Source organism: Anopheles stephensi, chromosome 3 (genome assembly GCF_013141755.1).
Source record: "Anopheles stephensi strain Indian chromosome 3, UCI_ANSTEP_V1.0, whole genome shotgun sequence".
Lineage (NCBI taxonomy): Eukaryota > Metazoa > Arthropoda > Insecta > Diptera > Culicidae > Anopheles > Anopheles stephensi.
In genome coordinates this window covers 2,604,991-2,632,802 of record NC_050203.1, presented here as the reverse complement: position 1 = coordinate 2,632,802, position 27,812 = coordinate 2,604,991, and the positions used below count along the sequence as shown (strand labels likewise).

At 48.6% G+C, this 27,812-nt stretch overlaps 4 protein-coding genes and 9 non-coding genes across 14 annotated transcripts in view; 8 read left to right on the top strand and 5 right to left on the bottom strand.

The window, feature by feature from the left end:
* Positions 1-78: 78 nt before the first annotated feature.
* LOC118512998 (mitochondrial enolase superfamily member 1-like) lies at positions 79-7,508 on the top strand. Its single transcript, XM_036058255.1, has 8 exons — positions 79-649; positions 715-933; positions 992-1,114; positions 6,181-6,331; positions 6,400-6,557; positions 6,634-6,776; positions 6,841-7,004; positions 7,075-7,508. The coding sequence occupies exons 1-8, from the start codon at positions 557-559 to the stop codon at positions 7,374-7,376; spliced, it is 1,353 nt and encodes a 450-aa protein (XP_035914148.1). The 5' UTR covers positions 79-556; the 3' UTR covers positions 7,377-7,508.
* Positions 1,144-5,989, bottom strand: LOC118512996 (inner nuclear membrane protein Man1). 2 transcript variants are annotated; one of them, XM_036058253.1, is made up of 3 exons: positions 5,899-5,989; positions 4,902-5,798; positions 1,144-4,820 (listed from the first exon to the last, which is right to left on the bottom strand). In XM_036058253.1, the coding sequence occupies exons 2-3, from the start codon at positions 5,593-5,595 to the stop codon at positions 2,464-2,466; spliced, it is 3,051 nt and encodes a 1,016-aa protein (XP_035914146.1). In that variant the 5' UTR covers positions 5,596-5,798; positions 5,899-5,989; the 3' UTR covers positions 1,144-2,463. The 2 variants fall into 2 exon arrangements, 1 of the variants encoding a protein (XP_035914146.1); XR_004906383.1 differs by having other exon boundaries at positions 1,664-1,679; positions 2,391-4,820; positions 4,902-5,940.
* Positions 7,509-7,552: 44 nt separating the features above from the next.
* Positions 7,553-12,077, top strand: LOC118512995 (WD repeat and HMG-box DNA-binding protein 1). Its single transcript, XM_036058251.1, has 9 exons — positions 7,553-7,748; positions 7,823-8,060; positions 8,124-8,364; positions 8,438-8,887; positions 8,955-10,030; positions 10,103-10,363; positions 10,441-10,599; positions 11,089-11,205; positions 11,381-12,077. The coding sequence occupies exons 1-9, from the start codon at positions 7,672-7,674 to the stop codon at positions 11,909-11,911; spliced, it is 3,150 nt and encodes a 1,049-aa protein (XP_035914144.1). The 5' UTR covers positions 7,553-7,671; the 3' UTR covers positions 11,912-12,077.
* Trnay-gua lies at positions 10,794-10,888 on the top strand. The gene is made up of 2 exons: positions 10,794-10,830; positions 10,853-10,888. It is a non-coding gene; the product is annotated as a tRNA-Tyr (tRNA).
* A 152-nt stretch (positions 12,078-12,229) lies between the features above and the next one.
* LOC118512997 overlaps positions 12,230-27,812 on the top strand; it is a 31,636-nt gene continuing 16,053 nt past the window's right edge. Inside the window, exons 1-2 of the mRNA XM_036058254.1 lie at positions 12,230-14,316; positions 14,402-14,584. The gene's annotated coding sequence lies outside the window, so the exon portion shown is untranslated. The remainder of the gene's footprint in view (positions 14,317-14,401; positions 14,585-27,812) is intronic.
* Trnay-gua lies at positions 19,849-20,000 on the bottom strand. Its single transcript has 2 exons — positions 19,964-20,000; positions 19,849-19,884 (listed from the first exon to the last, which is right to left on the bottom strand). It is a non-coding gene; the product is annotated as a tRNA-Tyr (tRNA).
* Trnay-gua lies at positions 20,259-20,393 on the bottom strand. Its single transcript has 2 exons — positions 20,357-20,393; positions 20,259-20,294 (listed from the first exon to the last, which is right to left on the bottom strand). It is a non-coding gene; the product is annotated as a tRNA-Tyr (tRNA).
* Trnay-gua lies at positions 20,873-21,012 on the bottom strand. The gene is made up of 2 exons: positions 20,976-21,012; positions 20,873-20,908 (listed from the first exon to the last, which is right to left on the bottom strand). It is a non-coding gene; the product is annotated as a tRNA-Tyr (tRNA).
* Positions 21,869-22,158, bottom strand: Trnay-gua. Its single transcript has 2 exons — positions 22,122-22,158; positions 21,869-21,904 (listed from the first exon to the last, which is right to left on the bottom strand). It is a non-coding gene; the product is annotated as a tRNA-Tyr (tRNA).
* Positions 25,418-25,568, top strand: Trnay-gua. Its single transcript has 2 exons — positions 25,418-25,454; positions 25,533-25,568. It is a non-coding gene; the product is annotated as a tRNA-Tyr (tRNA).
* Trnay-gua lies at positions 25,823-25,974 on the top strand. The gene is made up of 2 exons: positions 25,823-25,859; positions 25,939-25,974. It is a non-coding gene; the product is annotated as a tRNA-Tyr (tRNA).
* On the top strand, positions 26,364-26,498 carry Trnay-gua. Its single transcript has 2 exons — positions 26,364-26,400; positions 26,463-26,498. It is a non-coding gene; the product is annotated as a tRNA-Tyr (tRNA).
* On the top strand, positions 26,757-26,904 carry Trnay-gua. Its single transcript has 2 exons — positions 26,757-26,793; positions 26,869-26,904. It is a non-coding gene; the product is annotated as a tRNA-Tyr (tRNA).

Here is a 27,812-nt window from a genome sequence, read left to right as displayed (position 1 = left end):
TTTGGGCCTCCCGGTGTCAGTCCCATGACATGACCGGGCACATCGGAGCCTAGTGAGCCTTATGGGATATCTTACGTCATTGAAACCCTTCTGAGTATCTTGGAAAAAATCCTTCTGAGCATCTTCACCTCGAACGTGGGCCAAGAAGGTTTCGTCAGCTTTGAACAGAGTGACGGATGTGGCTTGTCTTGTGACCGGTGCGTAATTATGCTCCTGGCGGGATTACTTTGCGTAACCCTGTAACGGGGGTAAGCGAAAAAACAGCTAAACAATGATGAGCTCTGTGGCCTAAGCTTTGCCATACGCAACGATATCTCATCCCGACGCCATTGATAAGAACAATCACGCGTCCGGCGGCCCCAGAGTAAACAAATGAACTACCAACAATCCCGAGCTCGCTGACCCTTTCCGACATAAATAGAACCGCAGCGCTCAGATAACGCTTGCAAGTTCCCCTGTACCGATTTCCAACGCGACTTGCATCGTTGTGCCAGTTCCGTGCGTTTCTCTGTGTATTTGCTTGTGTGTGTGCCGTATCGTCGTGAGCAGTAAAGCGATGGGAAAAGATCGTTGCCTTAACATTACCACCGTGCAGGCGAAGGATATTCGGTGGCCGACGTCCCTGGGAGCCCACGGTTCCGATGCAATGGTAGGTGTTTTTGTCGGCAGCGGAACTAACCGAATGACAACAATAACAATTCGCTCCCTTTCTAGCATACGGATCCGGATTATTCCTGCGTGTACGTGACGATCGCTACCGCCGAAGGTCCTGCCGGGTACGGTATGACGTTTACGCTTGGCCGGGGAACGGACATCGTGCTGCTCGCTGTCCGGGCGATGAAACGGCTCGTCGAGGGTCGTACTACGGCCAGCATTTTCGAGCGTTTCGGAGCGTTCTGGCGTGAACTGACGAGCGATTCGCAGCTCCGTTGGGTAAGCGGTCGCGATCGTGTCTGCCGAACCGTTTCACAGTACATTCCCATAACCACAGATCGGACCGGAGAAAGGTGTAACGCATCTGGCGGTGGCCGCAATCGTCAACGCACTGTGGGATCTGTGGGGTCGCATACGGAACGTACCAGTGTGGCGACTACTGGCAGAGATGGAACCCGAGGTAAGTGATCGAATGACACACACGCATCGTACAAACTAGTACTGATTTATTTTCGTTTTCCTTGAAGAAGAGTGTGATGGGCGGGGTTCGTTCCGTGTGGGGAGGGGGTCCGCCGAACAAGTTTGTTGATACGTTCTGAACCTCCGGACCGGTTACCCCGTCCTACTAACAACCCTGCGACTAATGATGAGCATGAGTTTGTTGTGCGCTTTTCCTTCCGATTGACGGCGCCGGCGGGGTTTTCCTAAAGAATCTAAAAGAAAATTGCACAAAATCTTCTGAAATCCGATTCAGACTTCTGCTGGCTGCTGGCAGCCGCGCTCGTCTGTCTACCTTCCGTCAGAGGGGTCGCTTTCAATATCCTATCCTCGGCTTGCGGGTTTCGTTAGTCGTTAGTGTTCGTGGCCGCCCATTCTCTCGCTCTCTTAGACCTAATAGTATTACGTTTAAAACAACACCTAGCCCAGGGATTATTCAATTCAGCTTTGTTGCAAAACAAACAGAACATATTAATTTGTGTGTTTTTCTTCCTCTTTTTTGTATACTTGCTTCTGTGTGTGTGTGTATATAAATCTGTAATCATTAATCAACAAAACGCTCCCTTAAAACAGTCTCTCCCTTGCCTGCTGGTGCTGCTGCTTCGTTTAAAGTTAAGGACACGGCGTGTGTGTCCTTGGTACGACGCGCCGTGTTTAGGGTTAAGCGATTACTCTTATCGATATTACAGTATCCTTTGCCTCCCCTACACAATCCTCTCAACCTGTCCTGCCCTGCCAGCCTGTTTCCTAAGCTCAGTTAAGAAGAGAAAACGCAAAGTCTCTTCTTTAGCACTTCATGAAGCGATGACTCTATTGCTTCTAGGCTCCTTGTAAGGCTTGAGATTTTAGCAGGTGGATCCTCCTCCCCCCCCCCCGCCCCCCTTGAATGCAGCTAACAAAAACGAATCCATTCTCTCTCTCTCCTTAAGCTCCTAAGTTCCACTCGCTCAAAGGCTGCTCAAAGCTACAGAAGCATGCTCTTGTTATCTCTGTATGGTTGGACACTTTATTTTGTTATGTGTAAAAATAACAATCCAAACAATGTTAACGGTTCGTTTTGATAAAGGAAAGATGTAAGGAAAGCTCATGTAATGGGGTAAAAAAATGGCAATTTAACCGGGGCCGAAGGTAGTAAATGATATATTATAAATGGCAAAAAAGTTCCTTTTGGACGCTTGGCGTAGGAGCGACAAAACGCCGCCTTCTTTTCAGCGTTCGCAAATCCGCACGCGCATTCTGTGTATGTGTGTGTTAGTGATGGTTAATATCTTCCAAAGGAGGCCATGACGCACGTCTCTTCCCCTGCAACTACTACTCGTCCTCTTCCTCATCTTCTTCGCGGCGTCTAATGGCAGACCGACGTCCTGTGGCGGCTCGTGATGCCGATGCCGCCGTAGCCGTCGTCGCCGCTGCAACCAGCTCCTCGTCGTCCTCTTCCTCCTCGCCGTCCTCGTCTCCTTCGCCTTCGTCATACTCTTCCGGGTCTGTGTCGAGTTCGTCACGTTTGCCTGCGGCTCTGCTACCATTGCTCGAGTATTGCCCAGCCGGACCACCGTTGTTGCTGTTGAGCGCCAGCTGATGGCTCATGGAGGAGTTGTTCTTGTTCGACGGCTTCAGACAGGCCGGTCCGGCGAGTGACCGCGGGAACCGCTGCAGGTACCGCTCGAGCCGCAGGAACTTGATCGACACTAGCCGATTGTCGAACCACCAGCCATTAATCTCGTCGTGCACGATACCGGCATCCTTGGCCGAGGCGCACCGCACGTACACGCAGCAGCTGCTCCGGTCGAGCTGGATGTCGTAGATCTTGCACCGGCCACCCACCTTCTCCAGGATCGCGTCCTGGACGATCGTCTTCAGGTTCGGATCGTTCACCTCGTACTTGTCGAACATCTGGCGGATCTTGAGGCAGGGCGTCGGCGGATCGTGTATCTTGTTGCTCTTGTCGAACGCTGGCCCTTGCCACTTCTTAGCGGTCGAGCCGCCGGGACCGGAACCGCCGCCCAACCGGGAAGCCCCCGGCGAACTGCCGCCTCCACCACCGCTCGCCAACGGAACGCTATCGATCCATCGCATTATCTTAAAATCTTCGCCCCCGATCGTAGCCACCTCGAACGCGATTCGGCTTTCGTGCTGCTCGAGAAAGCCGAGCGCTTCGTTCCAGGCCCAGGTGAGCTTGCGGCGATTTGCCATCCCCAGCAGCCGGTCCCTCAGATGGTTGATCACCACGCCCGGCTGCTGTTCGCCCTTGTTGGCCGCCGACTCGGACGCATTCGCTGCCGCCTGACTGACCGCGTGTATGATCTCGCTAATCAAGCGATTTACCTGGTCGCGCCGCTTCTGCTTCACGTACAGCACAAACTTGACGAAGTAGTTGCCGGCGAACAAGACGATCGAAACCAGCGCCAATCCACCGACGATAACGAAGAACTTCTGGAACTTGTTGTACATCATGCACGTGAACGGAAGCTTCGGCTTGAGAATGGTGAAATGGTTCGAGCGTGTGGAGCGCCGTTCCAGCACACCGTCGTACCCGATCGGTTCTCCATCGGCGTCGCAGTGGTTAATGCGCCACTGCGGGTTCCGATCGATGAGGTACTCCATGGCGTGCAGGTGTCGCGTAAGCTGCGGTATCAACACGGACGGCGAATGTTCCTTCGCGTACTTCAGCACTTCCCCGGCGGACATCAGGCCCGATACGACCGGTCCGGCATCGTCCCGCCGGCAGTGGTGTGCTTCAACGCGTGCCTTCAGCTCGCTGCCGATCAGCTTCAGCAGCTCCAGGGCAGGTTCGACGTCCGCCGCGAACACGCAACCAGTGGCAGCCAGTCCGTGCACATCGCCCTCACACACTTCGTACCGTGTGTCGATCGAGCTAAGCGTGCTGGCCAGATCGGTGCTGATGGTCATGTACATGAATGCGACCGAGCAGAAGAACACCACCAGCAGGCAGAGCAAGGCGCACGGGATGAACGTTTGCTTGAAACCGTAGTGTTCGTCCAGCCGGGTGATGAAGTTGCCTACCGCTACGCGGAACGGGATTCGGGGCGGTTCCGGGGCGGGCTGTGCGTGTGTTACGATATCGTTTTCGTTGAATTCGTTTCCCCCGGAGAGTCGGCTGTATCGCTGCCGGATGTGATTGCCGGCGATGATCGAACCGGAACTGCCCAGTGGAGATGTGGACGAACCGCCGGACGCTGTTGTGCCTTTGCTGTTCAGCAGATGAGGGTGACCGGAGGAGCGCAGTGGATGATGAAGCAGTCCACCTCCGGCTGGTCCTGGCTGCTGATGGCTCGTTCGTATCGCATGCAAATGACTTGCGACGGCACTGTGTCGTGGCGAGGGCTGTAGACTGCTATTCCCCATCCGACGCCCCATTATGCCACCGATGGCGTTGTTGTAGTTCTCGTGGGAAACCGTTTCCCCGCGTAACTGCATCAATCGCTTGGTGTACTCGCTAACGTACGGAGAATCTCCCGTACCGGCTCCGTTCGATCCGTTCGAGTCGTTTAGCAGGCTGCTTCCGCCACCGCTGCTATTATTGTCCATGGCCCCACCGAGATTGCTGTACATGCTGCTGTTGGCTGACGGTGGTGTGATGTTGCCGGTGGCTAGAGCCGTCTTCCGGAACAGCGAACTATGCGAAGAGGGCGTCGATGATAAACTGCCTAAAATGGGGAAGGAACGTTTTAGTCGGCTGCTATCATTGCACTGGGAGTTGTTGGTTCGGACGGCTGTCACTTCCTTACCAAGGCTGCGCAACGAAGGAGTTAGTCCTGCTGCCCCACCTCCGCCACCACCTCCACCCCCACCACCACCACCACTTCCTATACCCGCACGGAGCGGAGGCGAGTAGTCCTCCTCTTCGCTGTCGTGCACGATGAGCGGCGAGATGTATACTGTGCTGCCAACGGTTGGAGATGAGTTCTTACTGCTACTACGATGATGGCTGGGGCTGGCACCGTTCGCTCCGGCAAAGCTATTGCTGTTGCTGTTAACACTATGCGACGTAGGCGCTGATGATGTTGATGATGATATGCTTATTGGGACGCGCGTCATACTGGACCGGACCACGTTCGTCGGAGCGGGCGGCGGCATCGACACGGAACTTCCCACACCCGCCGACGAACCACCCCCTACAGTGGCACGCTGACTTCGCGTCGTGCTACTGCTGCTGCTGCTGCTGCTGCTGGTGGTGTACATTTTACGCTGAGCGGCCGTCGCCGTCTTCCGACCATCGCTTCCATCCGATTCCTCGCCCGAGCTGTACCGTGCCGCTTTCGACGATTCCCGGCGCAGCTTCTGATTCTCGGTGTCGATATGGTGCCGTAGCTTTTTGATCAGTATTTTGCGCGTGGTCGACGTTACCGGAAGGTTCGGAAAGCCGTACTGCACCAACCGGAGCCGCAGCTCGTCATCCGCGAGCTGGTCCAGATTGTCCATGATGCGTCGCGCGCGCGGTGTGAGGCAGTAGAAGAAGCAGGATGCACTGGCCTCTCGTGCGTTGTGCGTTTCTTCGCTGCCGGGAGCGTATGGCCGGGTGGGTGGGTGTTGATTTTTCACTACGAAAACTCGCGGGACGCTGGCTGCTTCCGCGCGCGCACCGTGTGATGCGCTCTTCTGTCCGCTTTTCCGTCCCGGGCTTGCTGCGTCACGCGGTGCAAAGGTACGAAGAATACACCAATTAATGTGGGGCACAACAACACGGGAAAGGGACGAAAATTTTGGAAAAAACTTGTTGCTTACAGAAAAATCCTACTCGCGTATGTAAATGGACAAAAAATGTATTTGACAGATGGGCAAAAATTGACAACTGTCAGCGGGGCTTGCATATTATGACGGAAATGCACTCCCATAGTGCGTGTTGAAGCAGCGCGCTTCGGAATTGCTTTTCCCATAGTTGGGCATTTTGACCGATCGTATCGTATTGAAGCTCTGCAGCGAAAAAAGCGGTTAATTATTGTTGCACTGGCTCTAATCTTCCAAAAAGTGATACATTTCGAGAGCAATTATTTTACTCTTCCTCAGGAGCTGGTTTCGACGATAGATTTTCGTTACATCGAAGATGTCATCACACCGGAGGAGGCAATTGCGATGCTGCAGGAAACGAAATCATCTCGAGACGATCGCATCCGGCATCTGCTCGAAACGGGATATCCAGCGTACACCACACAGATAGGTGATAAGCTTGCAAGCTAAGTTTAGGTAATAATAAGACAATTAATTGCCACTCGCTACATTCCTCAGGATGGCTTGGGTACAGCGACGAAACGATCCGAGGCCTCTGCAGAAAGTATCTTGCAGCAGGCTTCAAGGCATTCAAGATGAAGGTAGGCCAAGATTTGCAGAACGACATAAAACGCTGTAAATTGGTGCGGGATGAAATCGGATGGGACAATCAGTTCGTGAGTAAATGCTACTATAGGAACACTTAACAGTTAGCTCTGTGCGGTGCTACATATTCCCCTGCTGCATTTGCAGATGATTGATGCAAATCAAAACTGGAGCGTCAATGCTGCGATCGAATGGGTCAAAAACTTGAAAGAATTTAAACCGCTATGGATTGAGGAACCAACTTCTCCGGATGATGTGCTGGGTCACGCAAGGATAGCAGCTGCGTTGAGGTATTTTGTTTGCAATCATTAAAAAAGGACTGACTGTTTACTGAAACTGTGCAATCTCCCCCAGGGAGTACAACATTGGAGTAGCGACCGGAGAAATGTGTTGCAATCGTGTCATGTTTAAACAGTTTATGCAGGCCAATGCTCTCGAGTTTTGTCAGATAGATTCAGCACGCATCGGAGGGGTGAATGAGATACTGGCCGTGTATTTGATGGCTAAGAAGCTTGGAGGTATGTTTTTTGTGAGCAGGACTAGCTCATCGAGCTTGTTGCTTTTCATAAAGGATATGTTCTATTTCAGTGAAAGTTTGCCCCCACGCCGGCGGTGTTGGACTGTGCGAGATGGTGCAGCACCTGCAAATGTGGGACTACTGTTCCGTTTCGTGCACGATGGAGGGACGCATGGTAGAGTTTGTCGATCAACAGCACGACCAATTTGTGTACCCGGCAAGGATCAATGAGACAGCATGCTACATCGCTCCGAGTGCACCGGGGTATTCTACCGAGCTGAAGGAAGAAGCCATTTTACAGTTTGAGTATCCTCACGGAACGGAATGGGGGCGTATGTTCCGTGAGAAAATATTCACACAGGAAAATTACTAAGCAGTCAACATGATGGATAACAACAAATGCGAAATACCTATTCGACATTTATTCATAGTTATAACAGTTACAACTCGAGTTTGCTTTGAATTTGAATGCTACAGTAAACATTTGTGGTGTTTCGCGGTCCAACGCAAACATTTGTTGAGCTCCGTGTTCGAGAAAGAAATGTCAAAACAAAAAACCGCCAAAAATCGTACCTGGTATTGGGCGCATAGAAAGCTTTGCTAACAGAATTCGGTCCGGTGTTTCGGATTGTTAATTGCAAAACTATCGTATTTCGTGCTGGGTGGGCATGCCTTTCAAACGATCCCCTATGCGCTATGCGCACATTATAGGCTACACTACCGTTATTTATCAGGAGGATGGAAAGTAAGTATGGTTCGTTGCAAGAGTGGTGCGAGCGAAGAGCTAAAAGGACACATCTTCTGTGTTTTGCATTGTAGCTGCATCATCAGTGTTGGTTATGACGGAGATTTCCGCATTTGGCACGGCATTGGAGATGATGATCCGCCGACGGTCTGCGTTGGGGAGCATGTCTGGACAGCGCTTCAGTACAGCGATCGAGTGCTTATTGCCACGGATTTGAACACAGTGCAGGCTTACAAATATCCCTCCCTGGACAAGGATGGAATCGAGTTTCGGTTTACCGCATACGTGACCTGTCTTACCAAGAACAAACGGGTAAGACAAAAAGGCGTATCACAGCTTCAGAGGTGATGTTATCTGAACATCTTCGCTTTACAGTACATGGCCGCTGGTTCGGAGGATGCAACAATTAAGGTGCTATCGCTGGACAATGGCGAACAGTTTGAGCTGGAAAATCTTGGTGGCCCGGTACTGAGTATCGACATGAGCAAACGCGACCTGCTGGCAGCCAGTGTCGGAGACGGCAAAATTCATGTCTGGGATATAAAAACCAGAGAGCTTCAGCACACAGTTCGGGGCTTGCCGGTGGTGAAGAGTTTCGAGGCCGTTTTGCATTTTGGTGTGTATTCATCGCTCGCTTTTTGTACCTCTAAAAGTATCTGTAAAGTATCGTTTGTTCGTTTGTTCGTTAGCTACGCCCTCCTTCGAACCCTCAAAGGGAAACCTGCTTGCCTATCCCAATGGGAAGGAAGTGATCGTGCTGAACACTCTCGGCTGGGAGGTGGTCAAGCGATACGTCCATCCAAACCCATCGACGAAGCTGACCGTGTGTGGGTTTTCGCCCTTGGGAGACTTTGTAGCGGCTGGCAGCGTTGCCGGCGACGTTTGCATTTGGGACTGCGAAACGGGCAAACCCGTCGAGGGTGTTAAGCAATACGAAGCCAATCCAATCACGAAGCTGGTGTGGAACCCGAAGAACAATGGCGAGCTTGCGATATCGGACGCAAATGGGCAGGTTGGCACGGTAACGGACATTTTCATCGAGAGCAGCGAGGAGGACCTGGACGGTGCAGATATTGTAGAGATGGCTGAGAAGGAGGAGGAGGAGAGTGAAGATGCGTACGATCACATTTTTGATAAACGTAAGGATGGGGACAACAAGGGTGATGGGGAATTTTGCATATTGATGTGTTTTTGGTCTCTTTTTAGATACTAAAAAGGATGAAAAGAAGGAGTCCGCTAAGGAAAAGGACCCCGCCAAAGAAAAGGATCCCGCCAAAGAAAAGGATCCCGCTAAAGAAAAGGATCCCGCTAAAGAAAAGGACTCCGCTAAAGTAAAGGACTCTGCTAAAGAAAAGAACAAGGACAACAAAGCGTTAGATGACGCAGCACAGGTGGATGAGGAAGAGCTCGATAATGATGAGATGAATGAAAACTGTATCGAGTTGGAAAAGCTCAAGTCTCAGATTATGGGTCCGGTACAGAAAACCGGCGGTCCATATTCGGATGGCGAGTCTGGCGAGGACGATGATGATGATCGTGGCACGGTGCGCAGTTACCGCGAACCGAGATCCTACCCCCAACAGGCTCCATTTCAGCCCGGTTCCACTCCGTACATGCTGGAGCATTGCTATCTCGTGTACAATCACGTTGGAATCGTGCGCCGACATGCGACCGCCCAGGAGAACTCGATTGAGGTGGAGTTTCACGATTCGCAGGCGCACCATGGCATTCATTTGAACAACTTCTTAAACCACACGATGGCCGGACTGAGTGAATCGGTGCTAGCGATGGCCTGCCCGAATGCGGACGGTAATCCGAGCAAGATCGTGTGCATTAATCAGGCCGCCTTTGGCAAGCGTGAGTGGACCTACACGATGCCGGGCTGTGAGGAAATCATCGCCGTGACTGCATCGGATAAAATCGTTGTCGTTGCGACGGACAGCCGTTTGCTGCGCGTATTTACGGCTCGTGGTACCCAGCGGGAAGTGATTTCGGTAGCGGGACCGATTGTTGCACTTGCTGCGTATGGCGACCACTTCCTAGTGGCGTACCACAGTGCGCCGGCCAACGAGGATCAGCACATTAGCTTGATGATTGTGACGTGCGTCAACTTTAAGCTGCGCTGCCGCGAAGTGCGCGTCCCACTGTCGGCCGGATCAGAGCTGCGGTGGTTAGGATATTCGGATCGCGGTTCGCCGGTGGTGTACGATACGGACGGCCGGCTAAACATTTACCATGCCACCTTGAACCTTTGGTTCCCGATTTATGACAGCGTAAATTTGGTACGTTGAAGCTGCAACGCAGTCGTCTGTTGCTGTTTAACTTTTTTATGATGTCTCTTATTTTCCCCACAGTCCGCGAAGGAAGCGTCGGACAGTCTGTTCATAATTAAGGTATCCGAGTCGACGCAGCACGTACAGCTGGTGGTGTGCCGTGGTTCCAGGTACCCGCTAACCACGCCCAAACCTGTCCCGGTGGAAGTGAAATTCAGCCTGCCGATGTGTGACCGGGACAGCGGAAAGGAAATGCTGGAGGATGAGCTGGTGCGTTCGCTTTATCTCAAAGCGAATGATGCCGATAAGCTGATGAAGGAAACGGCCGTTAAACTATTTGCGGTAAATATTCTTGACGCTGTTCTTGCGGTGCACGGTAGTACTGCCATGATGAACTCTCTTTTGGTTGCCCTTTTCAGCTGGCTTGCACGAACGAGTGCGAACAGCGTGCCAAAGAGCTGGTGGAAACGATTGCCTCGAGTCAGCTGATTCCGCTGGTGATAAAGTATGCGAGCAAGATTCGGCGTTACCATTTGGCGGACAGTTTGGCCCCACTGCTGCCCAGCTTCCAGGAACAGGTAGGCTTTGCAGAACGGTTCGTTCGAAACACATCTGCATGAAATCACGATTTCGTTGGCTTTTACGCAATTGCTTGTGAGCAAAAAAGTGATACAAGATTAGCTTGTACGCAATGAAGAGAGCGAGCGATGCGTAAGCGAGCGTGTGATTGTTGATGCGTTGAAAAAGGGCGTGTGTGCGAGAGAGTAGCAAGCCTTCGATAGCTCAGTTGGTAGAGCGGTGGACTGTAGAAGCGAGTCGAGAGCGATAGTAATCCATAGGTCACTGGTTCAAATCCGGTTCGAAGGAGCGCAGAGAAAACTTTTTTTTTGTCGTAGTTGTTTACGATATGGTTGTACTTTTTTTTGTCACGAAAGCAAATTTCGTACTTCGTGAGGACAAATAACTGAAAATGGTAGTTTCGTGTTTCGCTGACCTTGATCGTTAGTATCGTATTTAATGGTTTCTTTGTGTACGTGTGTGTGTGTGTGTGTGTCGTCGTTGTGCAGGAAATGCAGGAGGAAAAAATGGAGCAGGAAAGCGTCCGAGAGAATGCGGCCATCGCAAACGAACTGCAGCACATCAATCTTGAGGCGATCACGAAGAAAGATACTACGCCGAAAATAGTAAGTAGAGCTCAGCAGCTGCTGCTCCTTTCGTTAGGCGGCCCTTCCCGGGTGTCCGGATGGCAATGTGCCAGCTGGTGCTGGTGTGTTCGCCTGACTTTGGGAGTTATATTTCATGCTTATGCTTTGGCCACCCCACAAACACGCTCTTTCATTCGCCATTCTTTCACACCAGAAACCGCTTCCAGTTGGCACGAAAAAGCCGAACAATCCATTCCGCAAATCGACGGCGGCAGGCAGCAGCGACGGTGGCATATCGTCACCCGCATCGAGCACGGGCCAGAACGGTGCCAACGGCAGCAGTAACCCGTTGGAGCATTTGACCGGCAAGGCGATAGGATTTTCGGCCGCCCGTACCAGCAGCCCGAGCGTTGCTGCCGGCAGGCTGACGAGCAATGGTGGACAGGATGAAAATCGTCCACAGAACAGTGCTGCTGCTGGTACTACTACGCCCGCCAGTGGCATGAAGTTTCTGCCCTGGTTCGAGCTGAATCGGGAAGAGCTGCAGAGACAGCATCCGGAAGCGGCGGAGGCGGACCTCATCAAAATTGGTATGCGTGAGTTCAAGTCCCACCAGTCGAAAGGTCAGCCGAGCACATCGTCAACCGCGGAAAGTGGCACACCGAAGCGGAAGCTGGAGGAGAACGATCAACCAGAAACGGGTGTGTCGAAATTGGCAAAGTTTGGCTTCGTAAAGCATGGTTAGCAACATCATCGCCGCCACCAGGAGGGAGGGGGCCGGGGACAAACGACGGCGGTGATGATGGATGGACAAAAGGTTGCTAGTTGTTAGTAAGCGAAATGAACTCGTATGCACGTAACAATCGTAAGAAGTACTGATACATGATAAAATCATTTTTTTTAAACCATTACTTTGTAGTCTAATCGCACCGGTAGCACCAGTGAAAGAACGTCCGGGGACCGATTGTCGCATCGTTATCCTCAAGGACACTACTATCGACAGGAATCGATCGGCAAAGGGCGAATAGACAGAATGAAGCGCTCGGGCGCGATATAATCGCCGCCATTAGTTGGAAGGTGCATTGTGCTTTGTCCCGGAGCACTCAATCATCGACGGTGCGTGTCCCGGGCGCGTAAAGTGAACATATGGAAAAAGGGCGAAAGGATGGATTCCAGCACGTGACGGACGCTGTGTGCATTTGTGCATTTCGTAGGGTGCAAACACTTTACTGCGCATCGCCGGAAATGATTTTGGCGGCGGTTTTCCAATTCGTCACGCACAGGACGACATTTGTGGCAAGCGTGTCAAAATCGATCATGTCAATTATGAAGTGCCGGCTCATCCCTTCGGCGTTCCTCTCGCTTCTAATTGCCAATCGACAGCAGATCAATCGATTGTGGTGCTGATTGGTTGATGGGAAAACTCATTCATCACCGGTGGAAAGAGCAACCGAACGAACGTAACCCGTTTCCGGGATATGCACAATCGTCGTCGACCCCTGAAAGGGATTCGCTCTGACCCTTTCGGCAGATTCGTTCCAGCGGTACAAGGACATGCATGCGGCACGGTTGAGTGTCATGTTGATTGAAATGGAAAAGCGATTGAAAAACGGATTTCGTGCCGTGTAGTAGTAGCACAATTGTAACCGATACGCTTCATAACTGATGTTGCCCCTTACATTTGCATTCATTACCATTAACCTGCGGAAGCGATGATAGGGGGGGGCTTTCTGGCTATCGTTCCGTTGGCTGCAAAGTTTTTTTTGTCGGGGTTTACGTTTGTTTTTATCACAGCGAATAATTTCTGGAACGGAAGGAAGGCGAAGTGGTATGGTGCACGCACTTCAATTAATCTACCGGAGGACATCTGTGACCGGCGAAAGGAATAATTTACATGTGTTTCTCTTGTGAGAAACAGCCTTTCCGATTAATGATACACACAGATGGGCTGTTCTCAAAACGGTACGCTGGAAGTAATTAATGATTAATTATTAACCGAATGTGATGCGATGGCGGCTTGATTAATTGTTTCCTGGAAGGCGACGATTTAATTTCTGTAGAATGTTTGTTAACATTATTTATTGAAGTTATAGGTCACAATTGCACACCACGAAAGTACTATTTTAATGGTTCCTAATGGTGCCAAAGCAAATATTCTTTATCGCCGATGATTTGTCCACGAGCTCATGATAGACGATCCTCCTTGATGGCATTTGCGCTTGCAGATACAATAGCCTCTCGGCGGCTACTGTGATGCTCGACGCGAAGATGATGTTAGTTAATCTACCGTCATACACAATTACAAATATCAATCAAAGTAGGCCCTCCATATGGTGTGCTCGGTGACAGGCAGTTCAATATTCGCACACGCACACCGAACGCCGAACGCTTCCCATAGACTGGACCGCGTGTGACCAAGCTGCATGTCATATTCCCGTGCGAACAGCACGGAAAGTGGATCATCGGTCGAAATCGGAACTGCTGCAGCAGCAGCAGCCTTTGATTGCACAAGAAAGCAAGAACCCAACGCAAAAGTACGTATCGTCGCTTCCCATGAGTGAGTGTGTGCTTCCTTCTCCCTTGTGTGTAACGAAAAAAAAGAAGATAAGTCACGGCCAGTTTTCCCACCCGAATGCTGGGAATCGGGAAACATTCCTATGGGAACGGAGAAGAATTCTGTGTACTTGTACGCGTGTGGCTGGCAGCAGCAGCAAACCACAATCACGCACGCGGATGTGTACGGCCCTTTTAATGTGCGAAAGCGAAAATGGTGGCATTCTATTAGAACGGTCCGTTGATTGACACCGTTTCGGGTTGGTGAGTGTGCGTGCGTGTGAGCTGTGATGTGAGAGTGAGTAATAGTTCACTTCAGCGTTTATACCGGCGGGGCCCATCAGCGCTGTAGAAGCAAGTGAGAACGCGTGTGTAGACGCATCCATCTCACCCTTCTAAGTGCCGTGCGAGTGTGTAAGTGTTTGAAGCTTCGGGAAATGTAAACAAGTAACGATAATTCGAGTGTTTTTCCGTGTACGTAGTGGGGTAAACAGAAGAGCAACAAAAAACCGACCGAAAAGTTAAGCGCGCGCGTGTGTGTGATGGGGGGAAAATGATTACGACCCGTTGTGACGAAGCAAGGAACACCAACAACAAGTGAGAACGCGGCAATAGTTGGCGTGTAATCATCCCGATATGAGTGTTAATATCACTTTCATTCCTTCCTTCTCACGCTTCGCAGCACTGGCTGGTACACACGCAATCAACGCCTGCTGTGATTGTGGGTAAAGTGTAGGTAAGGCTCCCGCGATCGCAATGAGGATCGCCCAACGGCCTACCAACGCTAAAGTGCCGAAGAAGGGGTAAAACACAGCGAAGACTGCGGCCGTTGCCGGTTCACGTGGGATTCCGCTTTTCCGTTCGGGTAGGTAGCCGTGGGAGAGTTCGATTTGCTGGGAATGTTCTTGAAACCCCCTCTCCAATCCATCCATTCCCGGCACGTTTTGGTTGTTTTCTTTTTTTGGTTGCATCTAGATTTTAGTTTCCTTCTTCGTGTGAGAAATTTACACGAGCAGCCAATTCATCCTTATCAGATATATCGGGGCAAAGCACGTGGAAGAGCGTGTGCTTGCCTGTTCTGCCAAACAAGGGAAATACTTGTGGATTTTAAATGACTAAAGACGGGAAGTACCTGACTTTGGGCAGGGAACTGATTCGATAGTGGAAAATGTAAACGGACCGGACCGAGCGGACAAGAATGTGTTTCTTGTGAATGTCGGTTTTTGGGGTAACTAGATTCAGCCTAGGTCGCCTGCTCATCGATTCTCTAAGGGATGAAGGTCTGATTACGTTAATGTCATAATAGAATTACCATCCTCTTCCGTTCCTTTCCCAGGGTGATCGATCAGCTCGGTTTTCCCATGCAATGGAAATACGCAATAAAAATCCCTATTTGCCTGTCCGCCGCTCGGGCCGCAGGTTGATGAGACGATTAATTGCTTCCCACAAAGTATGATCTCCCTTGACGGGGGTTTTTTTTTTTGTTTGCTTCCCTCTACTCACACCAAAAACTGGTGCCACTGTGTTGTAATCGTTTGCAAATCATCATAAACGAAGAGGAGATGCATGAGAGAGAGAAAAAAGCGAAACGACAGTGAGTCCATTTAAATATTGTACAAAATACGGGAAAGGTAGGGAGAATTAAAGATAACAACACAACCCCCGGGCCCGAGCGCATGCATTTACCCCGAAGGGTGGTGATTGTGAAGCGAGATGCAATTGTTAAATGCACCCTAAAAAGGACCAAGGCTAAAAATTGGGGTGATATTTGTCGCCGTCCTAGATGCGTCCAGCGCTTCCCCATCCCCTTCCCTCTCCTGGGAACGTGTTGCATTGCTCGTCACCCCTTCCTGGGATAGTTACGGTTTCGGTTCTCCCAATCCCACGATTCCGATGAGCGTCCGTGATTTTCCCGTGTGCCCGACGACGACGACGACGACGACGTCCAATTTCCCGACCGTGAGGTGAATCGGTAGAAGGAATTTTCTCATCGGCAGAAAGTCATAAACCGAACCGACCAAAGTATGTGCAAAGCAGGGGGAAACACATTTATTGGCGATAGAGAGAGAGAGAGAGTGAGGGTCACACTCATCGAGGAAAGAATTAGAATGGGAAATGGGGGATGTGTGTCCGATCGGTTCTTACGTAGGCTCGCAGCTTATGCGAAAGTGTTTTTTCTCTGGCCACTGTGTGGTGCGCTAATTATGCCTTTACCTTCTCTCCCATACACGTCGGCGTTCCGTTTCCCCTGGTCACTTTCGTTCGTTCGTCCACCGGAAGGTAACGTGGCGTGTAACTGTGTGAGAATGGAAACTGACGAAACGGTCGCATTTTATGCATCGTTGGGTTTTTGGGAAAAACCTCCGCCACACAAAGGCGACTTGCTGACGGTTTGAGACATCTTGCATTTTCTTCCCCCTTTGGCCAGCGCTCCCTTGCTTCCCTTGCGTTCTGCTTCGCGATACGAATCGAATTCCAGCCTGTGACAGAGCGCAGTGGCTCTTCTGCCTTTCGTTCTTCGCTAGGGTAGATACAGTCGCCCCGGTTCCTCCGTGACCTCTGGCGCGTCACCTCCGTTCAGTCGTATCCGTATCCTAGCTTTCGCTTTCCACTCTCGATCGTGAAGTTCTTCCCGCGAGACAGTTTGTTTTTGTGTTTCCCATGGAGTCGTGGCGTGTGACTGGGAAACAATCTTTCGGAACGTTGGATCTGTCCGCAGCGTTCGTCTGTTCATAGCTTCACGTCTATGAGAGCGTGTGCAAAGAGACCACTGTTTGGAATCAATCGTTGCTGGGCGGTTCTCTTCTGTGATGTTAACACTCGAACTGGACCTTCAGTGGGAAATTGTTGTTTTGTGTGAGGGTTTCTGCCAAAGTCCTGAAGAGATTTCCAAGCATATTTTGTTAGTAGAATTTTACTGCGATCGGATCTGAGCATCTGATCCGCTTCCATAATTCTGTTATTTTGTCAGGTTGTCCGGTAACTTTCTCATGACATAATGAGTTCTCTGGAACCTTTTGCGTCAAAATCGCAGCACAGTAATAGGCTCTGGTACAAGGATGAAATGATTGGTAAGCTTGGGAAGATTTGCAAAATATCTCATCGTTTCGTATTGTGTTGCTTTGAGTATGTTGTTTTATGACCGCGTCCAATGAATAACAGGACTATGAGTTGACATATACAAAATTTAAAAGCTTTATTAAAAAAAAAAGTCACAACGCTCTAATCACTTTCATCCGTTACAATGCCTGACAGATTGAGTCTGACCCCAGGGGAATGTCGAATTACTTGCCGCATCTTAAAGTTAATTCCTCTCCCAGCAAACCAGCCAGGCTAACAGGCTTTGTCTCACAGAACAATTTCAGTCACCCAATCAACGGTTCGCTTCATCGAAATGTGGATTGTTATCCTTTTCTGTGACATCAGCGCTCTAACGAGGATCAGCACGGCACCCGGAACCCGGAACATTGTCCTGCGTCATTGAACGATCATTAGCCAAGCTCGCAATCCCTTTCCCGTGCCCGGCGCGTAACGAGCGATACCTTTTAAAGCCCACCTTCTTTTCCGCCTGTTTAAAAGGCTTTTTTTTGTTTAAAAGGTTATTGGTGGGTTTGCAACCAACCTGACACGTTCCCAATTAATGTCCCGCTGAGGGAAGAAGAGTCGGTCGGACGTTTCGTTTACCTTAAAATCACATTAGCTGTGTGTCGCGGCGACCCGTTGTTCCGGGGTTGATTTTGGTCGATTGTTTTCCTGACTGTCGGCGCCGCTTGACCATCTGCTGTGTGGCGTGTTGCGTGATGATGGCAGCAGCTTGCTTTGCTGCAAAGGATGAAGATGTTTCCCGGTCGAATTGATGGGCGGCTCGGTTAAGGTAGGTCCTGCAGCCCTAGGCCAAGCGCTGGGGGTGGATGAGCTGTCGCTATTGTTGCAAATGATTGGAGTGGTTTAACAGCAGCTGACCAAAAACTGTCCAAAGCTAGCCATCTAGCTTCCTGCTCTTGAAACAAAATAGCGAGCCCTTTTTCGCACGAGCGTAGCAAAACGAGCAGCGCTTATGATTGTTCGCACGTCCTCGGTATTTAAAATTCATTAATTGCAACCCTCTAAAGAAGCATGGGAAATCTCTCGAATTGCAGTTCCCAATTGAGGGAGAAAAAACATTTTTAAAGCCCCGTTTTCACTGCCATCCGGATTAGTCACGGTCTTTTTATGCTGTTATGTATGCGTTGATGACGTTGTCGAGAGATCGTACATGTTGACGTATTCGCTTCTCTGCTCGAGCACATGTTGTTGCCGATTCGTCACGGAAAACAACGTCCTTGTGTTGAAGTGTAGGCGCCAGCGTGAAAAAACATAAAAGTCAAGTAGTGCTGGCCAGTTCAGTTCACTGTCCATTATGAAATGTCATTTGTGTGGTGTTGTGTTTTGTTTCCTTCTTTTGGGATAGGAATAATTTTAAAATATTGCACGCTTATCACACGCACTCAGTGACGCAAAGTGAGCGATGTTTTGCAGTAAGAAGCCACTTTATCAATTTCACGGTCGCAACATGGTAGCTTAGAGCTGACCCCTCGGTGGGTGTGTTCGTTCACGGGTTTTAAATTGCGTGTCGAGCATTTTATGAAGACCATCAATTGGATCGGATGTAAAGTCATTTGATGCTTTTAATTGGCGTGTTTTTGACGCGTTTCGAATGGAAGGGTGCCATAAAGTCGCAAAATTACTTTCGGTAGTAATCAATTTCATTTTTTTTTTCACAGATATCGAAGGACCAATCGCAACCAATTTTGCAGCCAATTTAAACGTATAATTGATTTTTAATATTTTTAAATCAATTCTGCAATATTGAAATCGAGCTTTATCGAAGGAGAGTCACGAAATCATCGAAAGACTCAAAAGGACATTTTAAATTTATGGGACCCCTAATCGGCAACGCGCATTGGTAGCCATGAAAATCAACACATAATTATTTGACCATTGGTCAATCGAGTGGGTCAATGTCTGTGGTTCTTTTAATTGCTCGCAGGCGAAGCACATGCGCCCGAGTTCGGAAACGATCCGACCAAACTAATCAACATCCCATTCAAATGAGTTACGATGGCAAATATTTTGGATCGTAAATAATTTTAAGCTGCACTTATGCATCCCTCCTCCTGTTCTCTTTCTCTATCCGGCCTTCACCGATCGATCGCCAATCATGAGTCCTGGCAGAGAGCGTCCACAAACAGCCGTTTGCCTTCGTGCACGAGCAGAAAAAGGTCACTGAAAAACTGCCAACAATTTGCATTATCCTTCGGGGTCGGTCCAAACGACCCAATAATTTGGTATCTTTGGAATTCGAACACACCCCACACGATTGACCTTCGGCAGCGTTGACAGGCGATTAATCGAAACATTTTCCCTTTTCGACTTGATTAAATTAAATTCATTTCTGGGCGAGAGGAATTACTTTCGCTTTCGATCGCACACTGGTTCAGCGCACTTGCTGATGCAGACGATGGCGACGAAGGTAGTGGAGTTCCCGGTGGGAGGAAGGTTTCAGAAATAGACGGATTCTTCCGACTTTTCGAAGGCAACGGAGAAGAAGGGCGGAAGCCGTGAATTTAATTAACATTTGCTTGTCGATGTATTCCAATGCTGCACTTTTGGGAGGATTTTAATGCGCCCCGGAAAATGGGAACTGTTCTGTTGGGCAGGAGGGTTTTGTGCTGTAAGTTTAGAAACATTTGACAATCGACACTACACTTGCTCGGGGGTGTGCCTTTATGCGTCTGTGTGTTGTTTTCCCGCTCCATGCCTGGTTTCTGTTGCCATGCTTACATTCGGGCAGAAATTATTTTCCACGCACGTGACCGAACGTGTGTGGCTCGTTGTTGGGTGATTTTGAATGTTGCTTTTCAATTTTATTGCTTTTGCATGGGCTATAACACACACACACTTGCACGGCGATTATCGTTGTCCATCATGTTTTTTTGCATATGGAGCACGGATGTATTATTGTTGCTTTAATTGCGTCTGTTTGAGGAAGGAAAATTGAGGGGATGAGCATGATGAAATGATAATACCAACACCATGCTGATAAGCACGTTTAAAACCAAATCAACAACAAAAAAAGAATTGCATTTCTCCTTCGAACCGGATTTGAACCAGTGACCTATGGATTTCTACTCGATCGGAAAGCTTGATCAAGTGTGATCGAACCTCAGGAGGTACGGTACACACATTTAACTTTCCCAAATTTCTACAGTCCACCGCTCTACCAACTGAGCTATCGAAGGCTTCGAGGTTTGCTTTCCAAAGGCGGCCACAAAAGACCCCTGGAAACAGTCACTTTTCCACCTCCAGCCACGACTTACACGCTTACGAGAGATAGTAGCGCAGCAGTAAGCGGCTAGACCACCTCCCTTGGGGTGTGTTTAATCAAGGCGCACGTAGTAGGGAGGCTTTATCGCGACTGTTTGCAGCTTGGAGTTGCAGTGTGGCGCAAAATAAAACATCTCATTGCAGTTTCGGCAAAATATTGTGAACGATTGCGCTCCTTCGAACCGGATTTGAACCAGTGACCTATGGATTTCTACTGACTTGCAGGTGATCATCAGATGCATTTCTGCTCCAGTTGATCCTCGCCTGATTTCTACAGTCCACCGCTCTACCAACTGAGCTATCGAAGGTGTTGAAGGAACCGCTTCAAGGGGCCATTTTGGAATGCAAGATTGGTGATAATAAATCATCAACTATCTCAAGCATTCAGACCGGTCTGAACTTAGCAAGCCTTCGTAATAGTTGTGGAAAGTTCAAACGAACTGTGAGGAGTCGATTGTTTGGTATCATGCGCATTACTTGATCGGCCGAGCCTTTTCGTTCTTGGGGATCACAAATCTTTCACTCATCGTCTTCAATTTTCTCCAGAGGCTGGACTTTACTAGACTTTACAGTCCTCATGGAGCAACCAACAGGATTTTTTGGACTGGGTCTTCCGGTATCATTCTCATGACGTAACGAGCTCCGTATCCTCCAACGTTTATTACATAAAGTCGCTTAACACCATCCTGAAATGTTTGCTTAACCCTTCTAGCGTATGTTACATGGCTACAAAATATATAAGGACATGCGAAAAATGTCAACAAAAATAGTTGATAACACTTTCTCTTCCTTCGAACCGGATTTGAACCAGTGACCTATGGATTTCTATTGCTTGAATGCGAGACCACAACAATTGCAGTTTTGTAGGAGCTGAGGCCCCCCTCTTTTTTCTACAGTCCACCGCTCTACCAACTGAGCTATCGAAGGCGTTGAAATTGTGGTGGCTCTGCATGTTTCATAAAGCTTTTCGGTGGGAATTTTCACTGCAAAATACCTGCGTTTGTCTTTATACAAACACACGTAGTCGGGCCAGGCACGTGGCAGGGAGCGAAAGTAAGTCATTGCACCGTTATTGGGGCGCAGACTATACTTAGCTGAGTTGAGGCCCGCCAACGTTTGTTGTTTTGTTTGCTGCAAAAACGAACCAATCTGCTGTTTGTTCACTGGCCTCCCATTTGTTGCCAGTGTGACGTAACCCTGCTTTTCAAGCACATTCAAATTAGGAGAACGAGCAAACGCGCACTAGAAGCGTAAGGTAGGAGAGTGTAGACTGGCTTATCAGACAATGTAACATTAAATAGGTGTCATTTGAATGTTGCAGCAATCATTGCAGTTTTTCATAGTTTGGTATGCTTAATGTCTGGTCGTACCTGTAAAAGAGATATCCGCTGAAGGTAGAGGAGGTCCGGTAACCGGGGGTGATCCGGTGCCCGTGGCGATAACGGCGCCGATCTTCACACGGCCGGACCGGGTTTCAAATCCCATCCATACCGCGCCTCCCTGTACGGCGGCAGGGCTGACTACTTTTTGTTTTTTAAAGCCAAAAATGGCAGGCCGAGACCTCTCGAGGTTGGTAGTGCCAAGGAAACAGATAAAGAAGAAGAAGAATTGTCTTAATTCTTTTTTTTGATCAGTAGTTTTTCTTGCTACCTAAACAGCTGTTTTGGTCGATCTCAGCACACTTGAAAGTCGAGCAAGCCGCTCTACCGTTGCTAAGAATGCCTCTTTGGGCAGTAGTAGAACGTGAAACAACTGTTCTCTCCCTATAGAAAAAAAACCAACATCCTTCGAACCGGATTTGAACCAGTGACCTATGGATTACTTTAAGGGACAGGTCTCTCTCCAACCACAGCAGGCATAGGATTACTATGCATATGTAGAGTCAAAGTAAGTGTGAGTGGGTATTAAGAAGCGGCGATTCTTAATTAAGAAGAGAAAATGGGTTTTGATCACTACGGCTGTGGTGGTGGGGAAGGGGTGGTGTATCCAGGCCCCCGCCGCTTTTCATCCAACCAGAAGACCTGTCTCGCCTCTTACTACAGTCCACCGCTCTACCAACTGAGCTATCGAAGGATCGTCGCCAGAAGCGTTTGAGTTGATGATTTTGTTGCGATGCGCAAGTCGGTGCAGCAGCTCTCGTAGCGTACACTTCTTTTCTCATACCATTATGAATTTATTCCCAATCACGATGTAATGAATAATGGTGCGTTTTCTATGTTTTTCCCCCTTTTATCATTTCCGAAGCCGAAAAACTTCTCACTCCACTGGGTTGTAAAATTAACACAGTGCTGCTGGTCCCTACCAGACAAATGCTCACTGGTGCCGCTTTTCAACTGCTCGATCGCGTGCCGGTCACGTGCCACATTTTGCCGGGAGTTAAGTCGTTAGGTTGGCGATTCTTTTAGCGTGGCTGCATTTGAGCTATGGGTTTTTATTTTCCATCAAGCAAACCAAAAAAGGTGCTCCCGGAAAAAAGGAACCATCCTTAATTGCGTTTTTGGTGCTTCGACGGTCGGTTGTAAGGAACCCAAAGAGACATTTTTAGCAACAGTAGAACATTCGCTGGACTGTGTCGTTCTGATTTCTGTACCGTTCTCTTTTGCAATCATTCGATTGGTCGACGAGCATTCTCAGGAGAGCATACGCTCGCGCTTACGGCACCGCAGTAAGAATGCGAAACCGGCTAGGAGGTCGGCGATATTTATGGAAGATTTGACTTGGTTTTTCATCTGCCATTTGGAGCAAAGACTTTGCTGAGTTGGGGCGGTCCGGAGGTCGAGTTTAAATCCCATCCAGACCGCGCCTCCTCGTACGTAGGGCTAACCAATTTGGTACCTCGAACCTCGGAAGGTCTCGACCTGGCTTTTCTGGCTTTCTGTGACTTAATTTTACTGGATGGGATTTGAACCCCGGTCCTGCAGTGTGTGCTTCCTATTACCATGTCTGGTAATTTGGGAAATCTGGACATATCATCCTGTTATCAGTTGCAACAACTGTAAGAAGGAGAGAAAAGATTAAAAAAAATCTAAACCTTTAAAGACTTGTGTGTGGTTTTGGCTCCAAACATCGCCTCTGGTGGAAGGTTTTTCATCACCAAAACAAACGATTGATCGAAGACGAATTTCGTACCATTCACCTGATCTGACTTCCTGTATGTCCCCACCGTGTGATTATCATTAATTTCTTCATCCCTTCTCTCGTGCATCATGTGCAGAGCGGCGCGCCTGACTTTCGTTCGCTCATAGTCTGCGGAAAGCATATATTAATCATAAACCATGCCTCTTGCTACAACTGCAACTGTAGAACGCAGGAAATGGCGTTTTTAAATGGCGTAATGCGCGCACCGTTTTTACGATTGACTCCCGGTGTTGTTGTATGGCCTGCGCGCGCCCATTACGATGTTGCAAATTCGACCTCCGGTGGAACAGGTTTTGTTCTGCTGTTCTTTCCTTTTACTCTGTTGTTGCTCCTCGGAGAAAACCGATTTTGAGTTTTGTGAATGAAACTTGGGTCGGCCACAGGAGACGAGGACGCTGCTGTGGATGGATGGACTTTCATTCACTTATTTCTCATTTTTCAGGCAACCAACAACAACGAGACATGATCAGCATGTACCGACGAACGCGGGCAACAATTGATCGACGGGACGACCACTTGGCCCCCCGGTCAGTGTCAGGTGTTGTCGTAATCGAGAATACACTGAAAATGCGTGAGAAAACGCTCCTTTGATGCACCTGTGCGAGCCGGTTCGGACGGTGGAAGCTCAAGTCCCTTCGGTGACCTTGATAAACCACGGACACAACGTAATGTGTACCTTTGGTTCGGATCGGTGACGCATTTAAATTTAATCACCTTCATCGTGAAGCTCTCCAAAGTTTGGATGCTGACACTGAGCTGTGCGAGAGTGAGTTTTCCCACAACAGGACTTTGTGGTCTTGGGTTTTTTTTTTATGGGAAGAAAAACGAAAAACCGGTATCAGTGGAGATACTCGCGCTGGCTTTGGTCGGTGGAAAAAATAAATGGTTTAAAATTCGTGGTGCTTCCGTTGTGTGACCGTTGATTACACCGTCGCACAGAAGTTCTCGTTCGATTGGGCGTTGGTAAGGTTACGATAACGCTGAAGTTTGCGTTGAGCGATTTTTTGTTGGTTCTGCTGGCGAGAACAGGAAATGAACATAAAACACAGACACGAAGCAACGGTTTGATAATCGGGGGGGAAAAGGGTGGAACCGGCTTTATTAACTGGTTGTGTGTTGCAATTGACTGCATCTTGGAGCAGAGCTGGTGGTGGATGATAAGAACGATGGAGATGCGCGGGTTTGGATGCGAGTGTGACTCAGAGAAATTAAAGCAGGATTCTGTGAGGCACTCGAAATGATTGTAATTAATTTTATGTTCTTGAAGTGCATCATCACATGCACTCGGAGTCACTCGCAACGATTCGAACTGGCCGAAGAAAAACGAATTAACAAAACGACTGGAGTGGCCGATTGGAGCGAGTGCATTGTTCGTCTTTGGGAAATTAAATTACTCGTTGTGTGCGCTGAGGTTGCGGTTGCGCTCCTGCCCGGGGGACAGGCCCGGGGACACACAATACTGATTTTTACCATTCGATTCGACAATCCGTTGCTGTAGCTGCACTCGTACATCGCTGTACTGGTAAAAGAAGCGCGACGCACAGTATACTGCTTTCCAATTTTTCCACACATCGCTATTCGGTGCAAACGAAAGGCGCAAACAAAAAACGGGATGATGAAAATTGATTTTATTCGAACCAAATTGGGCGGAAACTTTACAACCGTCTGCAATTGGATAAGAGTGGAAATAACAGCAAAAAAAAAACACTCAAACGAGCTTGCATTTATTGTGCCGGTTCCCAGGGTTCGGGTAACGATTCTTGGGAGCCATTTTTGTTGCTTGGCTTTTGATGATAATTTTTGTTGATGGGTGCATAAAAATCGTACACCCTTCTTTGTTTGGTAGCAGCCAGCCGGACGGGGATGCAATCGGTCGGATAAAGAGGCAGAGCAGGAATTAATTTCGAAAATTATGCACTTTACTGATTGAGTAACAAATTGGCTAACGCAAGCATATTAATGCGTGCGTTGTTAATGTTGGTCGGTTCTGCTACTGTTCGGCTTCCGTGCTGGTTCCAGCCACATTAAAATCCCTGATCAGTGTTGTTGTTGTTCGTTCTAATTGTGTCGGTTTGTTTCCTTTGGTCGGTTCTCACACGAGCGCGTGAGATTATGCTACGTTTCAATGCCTGTCTGGAAGGAACCGACAATCGCTTGGTGGGTCAGTGCAGTGGATCGGCATCCTTCACCAGCACCTTCGATAGCTCAGTTGGTAGAGCGGTGGACTGTAGAAATTGGGGAAAGTAAAATGTCGATCACCCCTCCCCCCCCCCCCCCCCCCTCTGATCAAGCTTTCCGGTCGGGTAGAAATCCATAGGTCACTGGTTCAAATCCGGTTCGAAGGAGATGTGAAGAATATATTTTACAAATGGGGGAAGGGAACTGTTGCTTCTCGAATGGGTTAAAACTTGTGAGCATTTTGGTATTGGTTTTTTTAACTATTATTCATTGAAGTTAAAGGCCTTACAGTTGATAAACTCCTATTGATTTGCCTTGTGTTGATGTTGAGGAGTTTCTGTACGGTACTCCCTTATCTCTGTAATGTTTTTAGTAAATACACGCTGTTCAAAAACATGTTCATCTTTCAGGTCCACCATCACCTTCGATAGCTCAGTTGGTAGAGCGGTGGACTGTAGAAAAAGTGAAAGTGGCTTAGCTGTGAAAATGCATACTCAGCAAATAGTGCATTTGTGGCCACCGTTGAAGCCAATAGAAATCCATAGGTCACTGGTTCAAATCCGGTTCGAAGGAGAGAAGTTGTCAGAAATTTTTATAAAATCTTGCCCCTAATCTTTTACACGTTTTTCGAACTCAAATGTCACTAATCGGCTGTGATAGACGTTTCAAAATATTTGACATTTTTTGAAGCTGGTCAAGTCATGAGATGCCAGGTTGGTCAAAGTAATAGATTATTTTGATTCATTGAATCCAGCGTGAGACGAAAACTGGAAACGACTGTTGAGTCCCTTCGCATAAGAAAGGGCTGCCCAAGCCATGGAAGAAAGGATAGCAGCCCATCTAGTCTTCAAAGTTCCTACGACTTGTTGAGTTCAGACCGGGATGAATGCTTGAGATAGATGATGATTTATTATCACCAATCTTGCATTCCAAAATGGCCCCTTGAAGTGGTTCCTTCAACACCTTCGATAGCTCAGTTGGTAGAGCGGTGGACTGTAGAAATCTGGCGAGGATCAGGTCGAGCAGAAATGCATCTGATGATCACCTGCAGGTCAATAGAAATCCATAGGTCACTGGTTCAAATCCGGTTCGAAGGAGCACAATCGTTCACAATATTTTGCCGAAACTGCAATGAGATGTTTTATTTTGCGCCACACTGCAACTCCAAGCTAAAAACAATCGCGATAAAGCCTCCCTACTACGTGCGCCTTGATTAAACACACCCCAAGGGAGGTGGTCTAGCCGCTTACTGCTGCGCTACTATCTCTCGTAAGCATGTAAGTCGTGGCTGGAGGTGGAAAAGTGACTGTTTCCAGGGGTCTTTTGTGGCCGCCTTTGGAAAGCAAACCTCGAAGCCTTCGATAGCTCAGTTGGTAGAGCGGTGGACTGTAGAAATTTGGGAAAGTTAAATGTGTACCGTACCTCTTGAGGTTCGATCACTTGATCAAGCTTTCCGATCGAGTAGAAATCCATAGGTCACTGGTTCAAATCCGGTTCGAAGGAGACAATTATTTTTTTCTCTCATTCAAAATCAATTTCCTGTTAATTGCATTGTGGATGCAGAACATATGCCATTCTCGTTTGCATGCATGCTCAACCTTGACACCTGCAAACCACCACATGACGCTCTTCTTAGAGACGAAGGTTAAAGGTAATTTAATTTAATCGAACAAACTCACTCAATCGATGTGCATGTGTGTGTGTGTGTGTTAAACAGGATATCAATGGGACATTTCTATGAAGCAGAGATGCTGATTTCGCCTCCCACCCTATAGAGATAAACATAAAAGAGCCTTCCTCCTGCACCTACAATCGCAAATGGTGGCGGTTGAAGGACAGGCACGAACCATTCAAGCAAACAAGAACTTAGATTGATTAGTGAACATTGTTCCAATCGACAGTAGTCATGTGTCGATGTGATTCTCGGGCCTCAGAGTAATGGCAAGTGGAGGAAAAATGTGTGTCACCGACAAAACCGACATCGTCAGGACGATTGGGCGTTGGGGAGTTTATCGGTAGGGTTGGTGCGCGGGTTTGCCTGACAGGAGAGGAACAGTTGAAGAAAATCAATTTCAAAGCTTTTATCGCCTCATACACTTCCTGTTGAAGGATGTGTGTGTATGTTTGTGTGTGCGCAAATAACCATTTACTATCGATGCGAACTTTAAATTAAACTCTTTCCTAAGCTGCCTTGCGCTTTTCAGTTGAGGAGAAATAAAATAAAAGCATTTCCGACGGCAAGTTTGATGGTAGAAATTTGCCGCTGTTCATCGGCTACCCTCCCGGAACGGAATTTGTCCCGAATAATCCACAAAACATGGCCTATGACAAGCTGCTAACCCTTAAAGCATGTTCGCTCGTTTGTCAGAACGCACTGCTGCCGAGTCTCCTCCCACTGCGTAAAATCCTGC